This window comes from Meleagris gallopavo, chromosome 9 (genome assembly GCF_905368555.1).
Source record: "Meleagris gallopavo chromosome 9, MGAL_WU_HG_1.1, whole genome shotgun sequence".
In the NCBI taxonomy this organism is placed as follows: domain Eukaryota; kingdom Metazoa; phylum Chordata; class Aves; order Galliformes; family Phasianidae; genus Meleagris; species Meleagris gallopavo.
Window position 1 is genome coordinate 1,068,506 of NC_139412.1, and position 17,700 is coordinate 1,086,205.

Genomic DNA, 17,700 nt, shown 5'->3' on the forward strand with positions numbered 1-17,700 from the left:
TCTGGAATTAATTCATCTGGACGACAGATCTCGGCATGCAGCGGAGTCGGGGCGCCCTGCTCCAAACGGAGCGCTGCGTGCCCGCCTGCAAAGCTCTGAAGTTACGCTGCGGCCGTCCCCACCCTGAGCTGTGAGCTCTAAGATCGGGAAGATGGAGAGAGGGAAGGGGGGAATTAAGGATAAAATGCGATCGGTGCAGAAAAGACAACTGCAGGGCGCTGGAGAAGCAGATGGGGAAAAGCTGGGGGCGCTGATGGGGCACGGGCAGCTGAGCGGGGCTGGCACCGTGCTGCTCAATGCCACGGAAAGCCCCTGCCCTGCCGCACGGCGCCGGTGGCAGCAGTGGGCGCAGGTGTGCTAACAACCCTCCCTCCCACAGCTGTCTGCAATTGCCAGCAACCAACCTCACCACATGAATGTGCTGCTGGGGCACCTCCCCACCCTTCGGTTTGAAGAAGTAAACCATCTGCGTTCCTCTTGGAGGGCACTTCAGAAGCAGCACGAGCTCTGTTTGGAGTTCCCAGGTAACCTCGTTGCTTTGGTGTGGTGTCATATGGGAGCGCTGGAGGTGTGACGCAGCTCGGTGGGTCCTTAGTCCTAAAGCCCATTGCTCTTCTTTGTTCCATGCTCATCGCTTTGATCTTACCAAGGACCTGGAAAGCAGATGCGTGCAGACAGAGCCCTCGCTGTGCACTTGGGTTCCCTCACAGCACCCTATCCCTCCCTTCTTATTGAGGAGGATCTGCAGAGCCCTGGGTGAGCCCTAGGCTGCGCTGCTGGCACGGGCAGTGTGGAAGCCTTTGTGGACCAGAATGAGCCACCTCCTCCATCTCCCTGGCCAGGTAAGGATGTGGTCACTCGTCACCTGGTGCAGAACCTGCTGCTGTCTGGTGCCTGGAACAAATCAGGTGCTTAGGAAAGGGAGCAACTCTACACACAGAGTGTATAAGAGGGGGCTATGCTACTTTCCTTAGAGTTCCTGTAGGAGGTCAGAAGTGTAACCTGGAGCACCGCTTCCTGGTGCCCCTGATGCATGAAAATAAGGCCAAATCGAAATGGTCTCCATGAGGAGAAGTGTGCAGGAGCTTCTGGTCAAGAAGCATGGCTGGTTCTCCTACCACTTGTGTAGAGGGGACCGTGCTTAGACTCATAGCAAAGCATACATAGGGGTTCTATGTCCAGAGCAGCTCTCAGGTGCAGTAATGGGCTGAGGAACAATGCAATGCATTTTGCTTCTTGAGAGATGAGCTGAGGGTCAGCACTTCCTTCAGGCCATGAGCCACCATGTGAGTCATAGAAATGTGGAACGTCCCAAACTGGAAGGGACGTACAGGGATCAGAGTCCAACCCTTGGCTCCACGCAACACCGCCCAGACCCTACGGCTGAGAGCGGTGTCCCAGCACTCCCTGAGTTCTGGCAGCTTCAGGCTGTGCCCACTGCCCAGGGGAGTTGTGCCACGCTCACCATTCTCAGGCGCCTTCCCCTGACTCCCCAACTCGGCTCGCCGTTCCCTCGAGCCCCATCTCCGGCCAGTCACACCGCAGCACCGCTCCTGAAGGTGCGGTTAATGGGATCTGCGAGCCGAGCGGCGGGGGTGGCGGCAGGGTCCTCACGGAGCGGCTCGGGGATGCGGCGGGCGCTCCCGGGGTGTGCAGTACCACTCCTGGCCGCCAGGAGGCAGCACCCCGCCGCCCGTAAGTCCCACCTGCGCGGGCCGGGCTCCGCGGTGAGCGGCGGGGCTGGGCGCGGGGCTCGGCCCTCCCGTGTGTCACAGGGAAGCATCGAAAGGAAGCAGTGCGGTCTTCAAGCGCGGACATCATCACGCCAACATCACAGTTCTACTCCAGAAGCATTTCCGAGCTCCTGAAGCTGCTTCGTCTTCTCCGCGTGCGCAGCCACTCAGAGCTGTGAGAACTGGGCTGTGTTCCATCACTGACACGAAATGGTGAATCCCAAAGTGATGCCTGAGAGCCGTTCTTCCCTGCACTCCTTGTTGCTCTGCGCTGAGCAGGGAGCCTGTGGCTGTTCCAGGCCCTCTGAGTACCGGCGATGCTCGGAGCAGCGTGCTCTGCTGCTGGATGAGCCCTTCGTTGGTTCCTTTTTATCTCTACTTGGGTTTTGTTGAGGATCAAACAGGTACCTTGTGTTGAGTGATGGGTTCTGTGGCTGGAAAGTTGGTGTGATGCCTCCTCAGAGGACCGATGAAACTCCCGTAGCTGGAGCTGAAGAAATTATTAATGATCGTAATTTCCCACAACTTTTGCCTGGAGGACTCCTTTGTTCTCTTCTTTGTCTAAAACTCGTGTGAAGTAAGAGCTCACAATTTATTCTGCATTAGCAGCCCCTTTGCCTTAGCAGAGCAGGCACTGCCTGGATGGGCTGTAGGTGGATCCATGAGAGATGCTCTGATCCGGATGGGGCTTTGCTCTGCTCTTCCTTCCTGGGCTCTGCTTTGCTTTGCTCATCACCCAGGCACTGCACGTGGCACTCAGCATCCTGACTGATTTCGGAAGGAAGTCTCCATCACATCGATGTTCTCAGCGAAGTCAACATCAGTCCCTTTAATTCAGCTTCATCTGAATTAACTCTAACTGCTTTCCTGGGCCTGAAGTTGTCTTCCCTTCTGCAGCACAGCTCCAACCAGGGAAGGTCTGCCTCTTGTTGCCATCCTCGCTATGTAGGCCGTGGCACTCTGAGAAGCTCGCTCCTGGTGAGGGTGATGGAGAGCCTTCAGCTGGCGAAGCTAAGAACTCCAGAGTGAGATTCTGGAGGTGAATTTGGTGGTGTTGGAGGAGCGGTGGCTGTGCCGTGCCTGATGCTTGGTGCTGGGACACCCAGCCCTCACACTGCCCTGGGGCAGCGTCCTGCAGGGAGAAGTGCAGTTGTTCTTCCCTTTGAGGAGGGGAAGGTGATGTGCTACCAAGGATCACAGAGCCTCTTTGACCTCCTAAACCCAAAGGATGCTGAATTGCCAAGACAAGGCCTGAACAGGATAACAGGAGCTGCCGTATGCCAACACTGCGTGTGGGAGAGGTGTCTTGGTGTCATGCTGGGCACGTTGCCCACTTACACCCTGCCCCCAGCAGTGTCCTTCACGTATCAGCACGAAATGATGCTCCCATCCCAGGAGCGTTCGCTCTTTGCAAAACCCGCTGGTGCTCTGCCCTCCCTGGGAGCACTCCTGCTCTGCACCACAGGGAGGCTGCAGGTAGCCCCGCCACGAGCATCTGCCGCCAGCCATCCCCTCACATGTTGGCATCCATCAGCCTGTCAGCGTTCAGCTTCTCTTTCCTGCTGGGGGAATGGCTACTGTTCCTCGTGACAAACAAGCCCGGCAGCAGTGCCAGATCCAGGAGCTGTGCTTGGGGTGAGCCCACGTGCAGAGCTGTTACTGCATTGGCATCGGCTGTGGTGCAGCCGGGAAGCCGACGAGAACCTCTTTATATAAACTCTAAGTTTTTTTTCTTTTCTTTTTTTTTTTTTTCTTCATAAAAGCCCTTCTAATTTGTACCAAAGAGGCTGGAGCACGCCCTTGGGACTGGTAAAAATAATAACAGCTTAAGTGGTAGAAGACTGTGAATTTGAAACAGAAGGTTATGAGACTTAAAAGTATTACAAAAACATCAACATTGTATATCAATAAACGTAATTTAGATATACAAAGGAGATAGCGAAGACTTAAACAAAGAACTGTCAAGTTTTACCTCTTCAGATCTCCTTGAAACGAAGCAGATGTCTTCCTCCAATTGATCCGAGAAGCCGGCCTTCGCATCCAAAAGCATTTCATTTAAAATCACAAATGAATTACTCATTACAAAAATTACATGGTTTGCTATTTTCTCAATCTTTTTATTTTTTTAATTCCGAGATGAAACACACATGTTTGTGTTGGCTGCCCCAGCACAGCGCTCCCCAACGCTGGGAACAGGGAGCTGCGGCCGTGCGATGGGGGTGCAGACAAATGGCTCTCATTACAGCCCTATCTGTTGGCTGCTTGAAATATGCCTCCTAATAAGCGGTTTAATTGTGAGCGCTGCGTGCCATAACGAATGGCTGCTGCCTCCTTCAATTCCTCCACCAGCCATTCAAGTGTCCCTCATCAAACCCTGATCCAACGCGGAGTCTGAAGAGGAAATTGCTGCTTTAAGGCCGTGTTACCACGGGATATTACGTCTGAGCCCTGTGATCTTCCTCCTCGCATAAATCTGGGGCTGCTGGGACACATCTAAGGACAGGCGTTTGGGCTTTCCTTCCCCGAGTTATTGCTGTCACACCGCGGGTCCTGAGGCTGCAAATCACCTGGGCTCAGCCGGGAGCCTCTGCCCTGAGCCCGGCGTGTGAGCACAGGCTGAGCAGCAGGCAGCTCTGTGTGCACCTGATGGCTGCTCCTGCTTGGACTGCAATCCTGGGATTTGCCCTCTGCAAAGGCAGTGCTTTTGGCTCGTCACCTGGAGATGTCTCAGAGCAGGAATCATCCCAGCTGCAGCTCTTTGGGCAGCGCGGTGCCTGAGGTCAGCTGCTTTGCTGAGGTTCATCTCACCTCACCTAGGAGTGAGGCTGCAGCTCTGTGCTTGGTGCACACGGGCTGTGACCTCACTTCCAGCCCCAGCTGTGGGGCGGTGCACCATGAAGTGCCCTGCAAACCCTTCACCCTGTGGTGTGCGTGCATGTTTCAGCCCTTCTGTGCCTTTGGAGGCCACGTTGCGTGGGGAATAATTTAATTGGGATCGTACCTCCAAAGAGGTAACCTGTGCCATGCGTTAACAGAGACAGACATCAAACAGTCAAAACCATTTGCAGAGGAAACCGCGGTGTGAGCCCCAGCCTGAGCACCGTGTGCAGGGAGATCCTGCTTGGAAGGAGCTGCTCTGCTCTGCTCTGCAGGGGTGAAGGTGCACCCGGGGACCTCCATCCCAGAGGCTGAGAGGCGGCTTTCCTGCAACCAGCCCAGAGCTGTGGCACTGGGCGCTGGGCAGGGTGGGGGCACCCATCCATCCCTCAGCCCTTCATCCGGACGCAGAGCTGTGTGCTGAGCTGCTGGGGGCTGAGCAAGGAGCAGAGCAGGCTGTAGGCTCCCCAAAGCGTGCCTTGCGCACAGCACAACCTACACCCCTCCAGGCAGAGATCCTATCACCTCCATTCCCAAAAGTGGATCCCGATGCCGGCCCTCGAGGCCGATACTCACCAGCATCCCGCGGTCGGGAGCCCAGGGCTGGGGGTGAGCAGCAGGCGTTGTATAACACAGAGTGGAATATCACTGCTGCAGCCAGGATGAGTAAGAGAACAGCTGACGTTGGTCACCGGCTGCAGTTCCGTGCGGCCGAGGGAGGGGGAGGCTGAGAGTCGGCTGCACAGTTGAAAAAATAAAGACAATGAGTCTATAAAAGTTGAAGAACTGAATAGATTCCGAACATTTGCTTTTCATTATCACCAAATAACATATAAATAAACATACGACAGAAACGAGAGCAACGTCCCAGCCGCCCTGTCCAGAAGGAGCCGTGTTTAGGCTGAACGGAGCGTTCTGCGGCCAGACCTCCTCCCCGTGCGCTCTGTGATGGGACTGCGGCTCCGGCTGAGCTCCCATCCCAACGCAAAGCCAGGTGTGTGGGAAGCAGAGCTGTGCTGGTCGTCCTTCGAAGGCAGGAGGGCGGGGGAAGGCTGTGCAAAGAAGCACTGCCAGTCCATGCACTGATTTGCTTTTTGGCGCGAGCAGACCTGAGTCTGTTGTTGTCGTCGTTGGTTTTGCATGTCGATAATTAACAGTGCAGCTCAGAAATGCTATCCATAAAGAATAGCTGGTTTTGCTTTTCCTTTCCCCACGTCTCACGGCGCAAAATGAGCCCTGGAGTGACGCTCAGCACGTGGCAGAGCAGATGGCTCAGGCTGGCATTGCAGCGGGTGCTGCACCACCAGCATCACTGCGCTCTGCTCCGGCTCTGCTGCGCACATCCCACCCATCCCAGGGCTCAGCTTTGCACTGCTTTGCGGTGACCACCAGCCCGGGGAGGACTGCGGGCTCAGGGAAAGGAGAGGGTAGCTCTGCAGCTGCAGATGTAAATGGCAGAATTTGGCGGAAAGAAGGAATCCCTGTGGCTGCTCTCTCCATGCAGGGCCGCTGCTCAGTCCCTGCAGACGGACACAGCCTCTGTCACAGCACACTCGGAGCCTGCAGTGGCTGGGAGTACAGCCTTAAATAAAGCAGATAATATGAGAAATGTCAGCCCTGTAGCTGCAGCAATGGCTGGATGCTTTCAGAAAGTCAGGATGCTTTGTCCTACGGGCTTACAGACGCATCTGAGGACACAATCCCTGCACGCTGTGATCTCAGGATCCAGGAGGCTGCGTTCTATTAGGGTTGCTAACATCACTGTGTGAGCAGAGGAGATGGCTTTCCTGCAGTTTAGCGGAGTTTTCCTCAAAGGAAAGTCATGAATTCCAAAGCTTTTAGGTCACGCACTTTAAAATCCACTCTGCTGCTGCAGCAGATACAACAGCTGGTGCCAAAACGTAAATGGGAAATGGGCTCAAAACTTATTTGCAGCATGCCTCGAAGAGATTCACTTAATCTCCTAAATATGCAAAGCGCTGGCGCTGCCCCTACGGTGCCCCTGTTGTGCTGAGGGCTTTGCCAAAGGAAGGAGCCCTGAAGCAATGATCTGCTGCAGGTTCCTCCTCCCGGCTGTTGTCTGAGCTCTGCTGGGACACAGCAGCTCTGGTGTGGTGGTGCTGGGAGTAATGGCACGTTGGGAGCCAGGAAGGAGAGCCCAGGGGGTGAGAGAGGTGGGCTCTGTGCTCCTCCCCCATCAGCCCCCAGCCATCCCATCCCCTGGGCTGTGTGGGCTGCAAGGAACAGCGCCTCTATTTCTGCGATGTCTCCTTTTTCCCTGGATTCCTCCCTGTTGTTCAGAGGGAAACAAAGCAGGGGCAGCCGGGCCCGATGGATTCCTGCAGACAGAGGCAAAATCCAGGCAGGGGAACCTCCTCCTTGTGCAGCAATGCTGCTTTCTGATTTAGAACTGCTCCCTGCAAAGCTGTGCGGTCCGTGCGTGACGGCATGAACCCTCTCAGGTCCGGGGTGGCACATTCACTACTTCCTCAGATGGGATTTCTCATTAACTGGCGGGATTTTGTAGGAAGAGCTCCTCGGTGCTTCATTCCGAGGGTTTGATGCGTGTCCCAGTGAGATCCCAATGGAGGCGGCCAGCTCGGCTCTTCTGGATGGTTCATGGACGGATGGAGACCCACAAGCAGGCCCTAAAAGCATGGGCACAAAGTACCCAGGGAATCACCTAAGCTCTAAACTTCATCCCGAAAGGAACGCGAATTACCCTTGAAAACAGAGCCAGGTTACTGCCAGCCCGAGGAAGTCACTGTTTGTAAATAATTTGGATCTCCATCTTGAAAAACAGGACCAACCCTGAGTGCGCAAATAATTACAGATGTCCCTAAAATAATTGCAGTGTTGTGTACTGAGAGTCTGTTGGCTTTTATTTGCTTTTTGCTCTGGAGCTGTCAGGGTTGGTGCTGGTTAACGCTTCCAGTTTTTCTATACAAATATTAGGGAAACATTTCTCTCTTAAATGAAAACAGAGACTCTCATGTAATTCCATGACTATGACACAGAACTTAAAGGCAAAATAATAATAATAATAATCCCTATTGCAGAAAAATAAGTCTAGGAAGGAGTACAAAGAGGTCATCTGGTTCATCCTGCTCCCCAAAGGCAGCACAAACTGTGTTCTTTATGGCCCCAGCCCATGAAATACGGAGTGCTGGAGACCCCCCGTGCTCCCCATGCTCCATCCCTCTGCTTGCAAGGCATTCTCAGAGCCTCAAGTCCCCCTGTCCTGCTCTGTGGGGGGCAGCCCCCTGCTGCTGCTGCACTGGGGGTCCCGCAGCATCCCCCCCCCCGTGCCATGGGGACCCAGGGTTGTCCCATTCGGTGTCACAGCAGATTTCTGCTGGCACCCTGTTGTGCTTTGGGCACCCCTCTGATTTGCTAAGAGCACTGCTAATGCTTTATCCCATCAATTCCCAGAGACATCCCCGAAGGATGCCAACAAAACACTGCTGTTGGTAAAAGTGCTCACGGTGCCATTTCTCCCTCTGCTTTCTTTTCAGGTTGGGCACTAGGAGAAATTGCTTCTCCAACAGAGCAGTGCTGCACTGGCACAGCTGCCCATGGAGCGCTGGGGTCACCGGCCCAGAGGTGTCCCAGAACCGTGGGGAGGTGGCACCGAGGGATGTGCTTTAGTTCCTTTTTCCTTATCTCACCCATTGCTGATGTTAGCAGTTCCTGAAACACCAATTTTGAACATTTCTCAGTAGAATTGCCCCAAAGCTTCTGTCTGCTTCAGCTCCTTGCCCAGAGGGCCCCTCCACCTGCTGTCCCCGCCACGTCACACACAGTGACACCTCCATGCCTCCCCTTGTCCCTTGCTGTTGGTGACACCTCTGTACCCCATCCCTTCCCTATCGCTCCCCCCACTGCCTGCTCCCTGCAGCTCCATCCCCACACCCTGTGCTATTCTTCTCCATCAGGAAAGGCCCTGATTTATACTTTCTGTGCGTGTTCTCATTGTCTCCGAGATGACCGAGCTGATCTCATGCTATTCTTTCTATCTTGCCTCTGCCTTGGGATGTTCTGCAGATGTGCCCTTGTGTTAATCCCTATGAGCAGCTGGCAGCTCCCCCAGCCCTGTGTTCCCAGGCACACCAACCCCCTGCACCTCCCACTCAGGTCTGCTTTCTCAAAGCCTTCTCTCCCAAACCCCACACCTCTGCCTGGTGTACTCTTGCTGTCAGTGCTCAAGAGGCATTTGGAAAAAGCCCCCAGTTATACACTTTAACTTTTGGTTAGCCCTGAATTGCTACTTGGTAATCCCTGTAGGTCCCTTCCGAAAGAAACCTTCTATACCGCTCCATCCCACTCTATTCTGTTCCATTCCCACCCATTATTTAACATTCCATTCCATTCTGCACTACACCATTCCATTCCACTACTCCCTTCTCCTCCGTTTCTTCCCTCTTCCCTTCTCTCTTCCCTTCCCATTCCCCTTCTCTTTCCTTTTCTCTTACTATTTTCCTTCCCGTTCTCTTTCCATTTTCCCTTCCACATCTCCTGACATCTCCTTCCTTTTTTCCGTCTCTTTCTTCTTCCCATTTCTCTTCCCTTTCCCATTCCCCTCTGTCTCCCTTTCATTTTCCCTTTCCCCTTTTCCTACCTTTTTTCTCCTTTTCCCTTTCCCATCCCTTTCTCTTCCCTATCCCAACAACTTCCCCCTTCCCTTCCCTTTTCCCTTCCCCATTTCCCCTTCCCTATCCCATTTCCATTTCCCTTCCATTTCCCCCTTCCCTTTTCCCATTTCCCTTCTCATTTTCCTTTCCCTTTCCTACCTTTTTTCCTTCCCTATTGCATTTCCATTTCCCATTTCCCTTTTCCACTTTCCCCTTCCCTTTCCCTCCCCTACCTTTATCCCTTCCTCATTTCCCCTTCCCTATCCCATTTCCATTTCCCATTTCCCCTTCCCTCCCCGCTCCCCCCTCACCCCATACCTCCCATCCCCGCTCCCCGCCCATTCCCCGCCCCGCTCCGTTCCCCGCCCCCTGGCGTGGCGGTGGGGCGGCCCCGGCCGCTCTGCCCCCGGCGCCCCGTCGCTCCTCGGCCGAGCATGGAGCAGTAGCGGAGCCGCCGCCGCTCCGTCCCGCGGCCATGGGTGCGGAGCGCAGGGGGGAGGCGGCCCGCGGCGGCTGCTCCTGTGCCGGCGCCGGGAGCTGGCGCCTCTTCCTCGGCTTCTTCGCCCTCTCTCTGGCTCTGCACGTCCTCACCCTCGGCTGCTACCTGGAGCTGCGCTCCGAGCTCCGCCGCGACCGCGGCCCTCAACCCGCGGCCCCGCCGAGACGCGACGGAACGGCGGCGGCCGCCGCTCCCGGAGCTCCGCCCGCCGTCCGCCCGCAGCGCCCCGCGGAGAGCGGCGACCGGCGGCAGCAGGTGGGTGCGGGCCGGGCGGGGAGAGCCGGAGCGCCGCTTTGGAGCTCGCGCCGACCCCGGGCTCCGTTGGCGGTCGCCCCCCGCTCCGCTCGGCCGTCCGCGGGGCCCCGCGATGGCTGGGGATGCGCCGCGTTACGCTACACCTGCTGCGGGCGGCGCGGCCCGACGTGCGGAGCTGCGCGCTCCGAGCTGCGCTCCGGGCGCGGAGTCACCGCTGCGACGCACGCGAGGGGAGCCCCGCTGCGCCCGACCGCTGCGCCCGCGCCGGTTGCCGTGTTCGCTTTTCCCGCGGCGTACTTTGGCCGCAGCGGATCTCCCCGCCCCGTTTTCCCGCTGGCACCCGGAGGGCCTCGAAGTCGGAGGGGCTGCGGGCGGAGCCCTGCGTGTGCCGAGGGCCGTCGGTGCGGGGGGACCGCGCGGGAACGGCTGGGAAAAAGCCGTGGGTTTGGAGTCTCGTCCTCCTGCTCGGCCTCTGCGCGCTGCTCCCGGCGCCGTTTTGGTTCTGTGGCTTCTGATAACGCAGAAGTTGGAATGGGGGAAGCCGGATTATGCGGGCATCTCCCTGCAGTGCGTGTTTAAGCAGTGTCAGAGCGAAGGGAGAGAGCTGCTCGGTGTTGTGGTCGAGTTTGGGATTGCCCTGCGGCTGCACATGGCCGGAGCTCCGTCTGTGCGTTGTCACGTGAAATGTGCTCCGGCTGCAGAGCGCTGGGTCACGGAACAGCACAGCACACAGCTGAGGTGTGAGTAACTTACAGCCTGAGATAATCTGAGTTTGTGCTGAGACCTAAACGCTGCTCTGCGCAGCTTCCTGCTCCGGAGAAGGGTCTGCAAGTTGGTCCTTGGTTTGCTGTGTGTCCAGTGAGGGCTTTTTGGCCGTGCTGCAGTGGTTGGTTACGAGAGAAAGTTCCCTGTTCCCATGAGCAGCAGGCTTGGCACGATGGGCAGGGAGCTGCTGGCACCGCACGACGCTCTGACAGCATGCAGCTTGTCTTATTTGGAGCATTTCTCTGCTCTTTCTCACTGCCTTCACTGGAAGAAAAAAAAAAAAAAATCCCACCCAACCCTCAATGCTGCAGCGTTTCATTAATCCATCCATTTCCGGATGGCCGCAGTGAAACAAGGTGTTTGCAAACAGCCTGCCTTAAGGAGTTAATGACGGTGTAAAACTCCTCCATGTGCTCCCAGCAGCTCCTGCAGCCTCCCTGCACACAGATGTGTCCCGAGGCATCAGCTCGCAGCACCCGGCTCGGCTCAGGGCTGTGATGGTGACACTGCAGGGCTGCAGCCTGGGACTCCCCCGGGTCGCTGCGCTGTGTCAGAGCGGTGACACAGGCTATGGGAAGCCCTTCCCCTCGCCGACCCCTTTGTTTTATTTTCTCCTCGCTGACCCATGGAGGAGGAGGGCGGCCGCGATGGTCAGCGCTGGGATTTTGGCAGGAGCTGCGCTGGGCTCCGTGCCAGCAATGACCTCATGACAGGAGCGAGATTTGGCAGCCCGATAGCGCTCTGCTTCCCTATCTTACAGGGTATTCAAATATGTAACTAATTTAGGATACAAGGGCAATTTTTCATGGCAGAGGTTGAGGCATTGTGCTTCACATCTTTGTCCCAGAAGCTGCGGGGTGTTGCGTCAGCAGTTTGGCCTCTGGGTTAAGAGTTTGTTAATGCCGCGTTAATTGGCCGGGTTGGGGTGGTCGGTGGTGCTGGGGAGCACTGCGTGGGACGGATGCAGCCCTGGCAGTGCAGTCCTTAGCAGTGGGCGCTCCCCGGGTGCTGGCACTGTGGCACAGAGCGGGCAGAGGGGATTGAAGCAGTTTGTGTCTAACCCTCAGAAAGTTACTGCTGGGCTGTTTGAGTGTTGCAGTGGCCTCACGGCACTGAGCATCCAACACGATGCTCTGACTGCAGGATGGCACTGCAGTGCAGTGGGGAGGTGCAGCCCGGCGGGGTGGTGGGGCTGGAGCTCCTCTGATGGAGATGAGCATCCTCAGCAGGTGGGAGGGCTGCCCGAACAGTGGGAGATGCCTGCTGTGAGCATTGCTCCTAGCGTGCAGCAGGCCCCTGCCCATCCTTGTTAGGAGCTCAAATGAGGTTTTAGGTTTGCTGCTGTGCTCCGTGCAGCCCTGAGTTGGTGCTGTGCCTCCCAGCACCTCGCAGTGGCTGAGAATGGGGGTCAGGGGGTGCAGCACTGTCTCTGCACGTTGCATACCTGCAATCTGCTTCTCTCAGTAATGCCATCAGTTTGGGGCAAGCAGTGCTGTGCTGCTGCTGACGGCTGAAGATCAGCACACCAGGTGTGGGCAGTGGGAGGCCAGGATGGTGCCTGTGAGCACAGGGAACACACAGGGTTGAGTTCAGCACACAGCTCAAGCGTATTTGGGCCCCCCTTACTGATTGCAGAGCCACAGGGCCTATCAGTGCCCTGAAAGTACAGAGCCCGTACACAGCTTTATTCCTCAAGCTGTTGGTTGGCTGCAGCTGATGACCCAACTGCAATTAAACTGCCCCCAAAGCATCCCCCAAAAGCAAAAAAGCTCCTCCTCTGATGCACCCCAACCCCCATCCCCACAGTGTGATGGGTGCACAGAGAGCTGAGCCATGGCCATGGGACGTGTCCTGCTGGGGGCATCTCCACGTTGTGCATCCTTCATGCTGTGCTTTGTCATCCAAATTGGGGCTCTACAGTATTCAGCATTGCTGAGGCTGTATTGGTCTTTGGGTGCAGTATGCCTGGAGGGCTCACAGAGAGAGATCAAGTAGGAAACATATTTGTGCTCCTGAGCCTAGGGATATTCTGTGTGAAATCCGGCACCGATCCATGCGCTGCATTTCTTTAAAGAGCAGATAGTGCACAGCATTGGAGGAGGGCTGCAGGGGGCAGGGATAACCCAACTCATCCGTAGGGATCAGTGGTGCTGCTTTGGGCCCATCTCAGGTGGGGTGGTAGGAACAATTTCTTCTCAGAAAGAGCGCTGATGCACAGCTGTGCAGGGAACAGTGGGGTCACCGTGCCCAGGGGTGTCCCAGAACTGTGGGGATGTGGCACTGAGGGATATGGGGATGGGCATGGTGGGGTGGGCTGGGGATCTGAGAGGGCTTTTCCTGTGCCCCAATCTCCCCCCATGCCAGTGGGTTGCACGGAGGGCTTTGCTTTGAGTGAGTTGCTCATTGGCCCTTGCACCAGGGGGGCACGGAAAGCATGTGAGCACGGGGGTCACAGCACCAAGTGCTCCATCAGCCCAATGGGATTTGAACCTCTTAATTTGATTTTTCTCACTGCACAGTACTATAAATCATCTCTGCTCCTCCGTACGCATGTAGTATCTTGTAGTGCTAATTAAGCTGCACGCCATCCTAATTTTGCTCTCATACTAATCCCATATATTTTTCTTGACTCGAAGCCAAACCCTGAAAAGTTCAGAGCATGTGAAGCTCCCAATCCTGCCTTATTATATGTTAATGACTTGGTGTTTTAATGTCTTTCAACACTTTAAGAGGATGTTATTTCTGGAGGTTTCTGGCTGCAGAAGGTGACCTGTGTGTGAGTGCAAAGCAGTAAATGGGCTCTGTGCAGCGCGTCAGTGCTGAGTGCATCACAGCGCTGGGATCTGTCAGAGCTCATTGTGCACAAATACAAATTGCAGCGAGATTTGGATGTAATTTTAAAATAGTTAACTGTCTTTATAGGTTAGGAAAATAAAGCTCCTGCCTAGACTTTACATGCTGCAGTTGTAAGTGCTTTCTTGTTAAACTCTTGGGGAAATGAACTGTTTTTGTGTGCTGATGGTGCTGATGCCAGTTGGGCCTGAATGCTACTATAACAAATAATTACTAGCAGATGTGTGCATATTAAAATGAGCTCTTTCCATAAGGCCAAATAAAATTCTGTTGTAAGTGCAAAGTACTAAATATGCAAGATTGTACTGATGAAATGCCAGTGCTCTAATGCGTTCCAAATGGCAAGTGCCAGCATCCCTGGCTCAGGCTGCACCTCGACTGCAGCTCCTCCTCCTGTGGTTGCTCTGCACTTCCTCAGCGATGGCTCATGCTATGGGAGGCATGGAGCAGCACCTGGAAATGATGTGTGGGTCTGTGAGGGATGTGGCCCTGTGCAGTGCCTCCTGTCTTTGTGTAGCAGGGAGGGTTCCATGCAAAGCTCTGTGCCCCCCACGCCTTCTGCTGGGGCAGAAGAGCTCGGTGTTGGGGTGCAGGAGGCGCAGTGCTGCATAGCTGTGCAGCAGTGGGCATTGCACAGAGCAGTGCTGTGTTGCATGCCCTTGCAGCAGTGTGTGCTGCATGGTGTGGCACGTCTTTGTTGGTGCATGGCTTTGCAGCAGGGTGTGCTGAACGGTGTCGATGGCTTTGCAGTGGCACTGCTTGGTGTGATGCCACCACGGGAGTTGCATTGCATGGCACTGTGGGCACTGCGTGGTGCTGATGGCTTTGTGGGGTGCAGTGCTGCCTTGCATGGTTTTGCTGTGCTGGGCACTGCATGCTGTGATGTGTGTGGCTCTGCAGCAATGCGGCTTTGCAGCACTTTGGTGCTTAGCAGTGGCCGGTACCAGGTGCTCTGTGGTGTGGCAAGGGTGCAGGAGACATGGCCTCGATTTGGGTTAAATTCAAGCAATGATGATGATAGACCGAGCCACAAAAGTGATAGCAAATGTCAGCTTGCAACCTCTTTCTGCTGTTCTTACCAATTCCCAACAGACAGACTGTGCCAGTAGCTCCCAAAGCCTCAGCCCATCAGTCAAGCAGCATTAAATGCCAAACGTGCCCCAGGCAATGGGTGCCGGTCCCCATCCATCCCTGCTGCAGCCTTTGTTTGGTGCCCATTCATCCCCACTCTGCCATTCATTCACCTCTGTGCCTTAAATCTCTCCGGAGGCACATAACGAGGGATGGAGGCACATAACAAGGGATGGAGACAGGATTGTTGCTTAAGCCGTGGCTCCGAGTCAAACACACCTCCAGAGATCAGGGAAAGGCCCAGTGGGGCACCCCTGCCTGCTCAGCCCCTGAGTTTGGGGTTCGGTGCTGGGGATGGGGATCACACAGAGGAAGCCCTGGAAGTGCCAGGGTTGAGCTCAGGGCTGTTAACCCAGCACAGGTGCTGCTGGTGGATCCCTTCCAGCTCGGGTGTTCCGTGCTTCTGACCCAGGGAGCCGTTGCGGAGCAGTTTACTTCCACCTCACACATCAGCTTTGGGGTTTCCTCAGTTTCCCGTGGGACAGGAGAACAGGGTAAATCCTTTACAGCCGATTCCTTGAGCTAATGCTGCTCTGGCTCGCTGTGACACTGAGATGAATACACAGTTCCTGTTTATGAAGATATGTTTTTTACTGCTGTTTTGGGATTCTGGCTGTCGGTGCATTTGACCCATTGCCTCCTTCCGTTTGGACAGGAGGGTTTGGGAAGTTGGGGTTACCAGAGTTAGGAAGGGATGTTTCTGTCTGGAAACAGAAACTTAACTCTCATTCCTTCCCACAAAGGCAGAAAAACGAGATTGGAATGTGAATTGCAGGTTTGCCATCGGTGTGGTGTATGGAGGCAGCACGGTGGTAACACACAAGGAAAATAGTTTCTAAATGCAGCTGTTAGTGCCTTTTTAGTGGTAATGAACTCAATCCAGTGCTGCCTCTGAGCAATGGCCATGGGGGGACATCGAGGCTGTGTGCTCTGCTGCCGTGGTGCATGGAGGTGCAAAGGAGCAGGCAACAGATGGAGCATGAAGGTGTCTGTCCTCATCTGTCAGTGAGTGCTGTATCTCCTTAGCATTGCCACGTTAGCAGAAATGCTGAGTCGCAGCTTGAAGCAGTGATGGAGCAGCTGGTGGGAAGGCAGGGCCAGCTCAGGTGCACGCAATGCACTGAGTGATGGAAGGGATGGAGCCAGGATCCACCCCTGCACAGCCCTCATTTAAGGTTGGCAGTGGATGTAAGGGTATCTTGCTGGGGATCCCTGCCTTCCTGAGGCCTTCCAAAGTTAAGCGGTTTTTCCTCCTTTGTTTCTGTGTCCATGATTTTGGGCTTGTTCTCATTTGCTGCAGCCTAGGATTGTGCCACCCTGCTATTATTGCTGTACTTTCTGTCTCACTGCAGCATGACACTCCATCGTGGCTGGTTGTTCATCTTTGGGTCACAAACCTACGTTGTTTTGTTCTGAGTTTGCATTGGTTGCAGCTCCGTTCTCCCATGGCTGTGCTCTCTCTGCTGCTGCTGGGAGTTGTGCACAACTCCCTGCACTGGGACTGGTCCCAGCAGCAGCTCATGTGGCTGATGGTGACTTCCTTGTGACACAGCAGAGCACACACGCAGCCACGAGGCCATTTCAGTAGCGTTTGTTTCCTACACCCTGAGTGCTGACTCAGTTTTTACGAAGGAAAATCACTGTACTCAGTAATAAAACGAAAGGTGAGCTGGTAGGGTGCAAAGGAGCAATGCAGAGCTAAGCAGAATTACCTCTCAGGTGCTGTATTTCAAAGGCAGCATCTGAACGCAGGGAAGTAGCCGCAGAAATAAGTTCTGCATGGCATGATAGAGTGCTGTCCCATGCTGCAAGTGGGTGCAGCTGTACTCACCTGCAGCTGGGAAGGAGGGTGCAGTGTGGCAGGAGCTGGTTGGGGCACACGCTGCATTTCTGAGCCCCTGGGTGCTGCTGGAGCTGCTAGGAGTCAGCGTGGTGTGCAGGGAAGCACTGCAGTGTTGCAGCAGTCTGTCACTGTTAAGGGTGCTGCTGAAGTCTGAGCCCGTTCTTGCAGACAGATTGCATCATGTTGTAGTGACTGCTGTGATATCTCAATTGAAAAAAAGAAGGAAAAGCAAAGGCTAATAAGCAGGAACAAAAAAAACTAAAAAAAAAAAAAAAGTAATTCCCCAAACCAAATCAAAAACCTGAACCAAACTATCCATGCTGATAGCCAGGAGGCTTTGCAGCGATGCTGCCAGAGGTACCAGCCTTCTGACAGTTTGATTACAGCTTGTTTAAGGTATATTGAGAATGCAGCTCATTTAGGAGGCGTTGAAGAGCAGAGATGATGCCCTGTGCAGCCTCTGGCAGTTGGGCAGTGAAGGCCTTGGGGACTCAGCACCAATCCTGCTCGTCCACGCCTGGCTTTAGGTCCGGTGGGGCAGCAGGCAGTGGGAAACACCAACTACTGGGCAGTGCTGTGTGGGCTCCTGGTGAGCTCAGGGCACGTCTGAGTGCCAGGTTTGTAAGGTGTGGAGCAGCTCTGCCCCGTCCCTTACCCATCACCATCTGCACCGGCAGCACACCTTACACCTGTGCCAGGTGTGCGGGGTGCTCCAAAATCAGGCGCCTCGTGCACTAAGGCTGGCTGCTGAGCACCCCGAAGCAGGCTGCCAGATGCCCCCAAGTCAGGTGCCCGTAGCAGGGTGCCGTGCTGTGCTCCTCAGCCTCACGCTATCTCCAAATGCTGCAGCTGCTGTCAGAGTCACGTAGCAGGGAGCAGCAGCCCACGAGCGGCTCTGAAGCCGAAAGCAGCACGCCTGTAATAAAAGCAGGCTCCGACTTCAAACAAATGTGTACTGCACAGTCCTTGTTAGCACTCTGATGTGCGGCTGCGGAGCTTGGACAATTTATAGGCACTGCATCAGGAGCCTTAGTCAGTTCCATATGTGCCGCCTTCGTGCGTTTGCCGGTATGGAGCGGTGGGATGGGATCTCGGAAGTCGAGGTCTTCAAGT

General features: G+C 55.1%; 1 protein-coding gene across 4 annotated transcripts in view; it reads left to right on the forward strand.

The window, feature by feature from the left end:
• Nucleotides 1-9,586: 9,586 nt before the first annotated feature.
• The window catches only part of EDA (ectodysplasin A), a 54,245-nt gene continuing 46,131 nt past the window's right edge, over nt 9,587-17,700 (forward strand). For all 4 annotated transcript variants that reach the window (XM_085230547.1, XM_085230548.1, XM_085230550.1 and 1 more), the window contains exon 1: nt 9,587-9,995. In XM_085230547.1, coding sequence (XP_085086673.1) covers nt 9,717-9,995 — 279 coding nt within the window. In that variant the 5' untranslated portion in view covers nt 9,587-9,716. The remainder of the gene's footprint in view (nt 9,996-17,700) is intronic.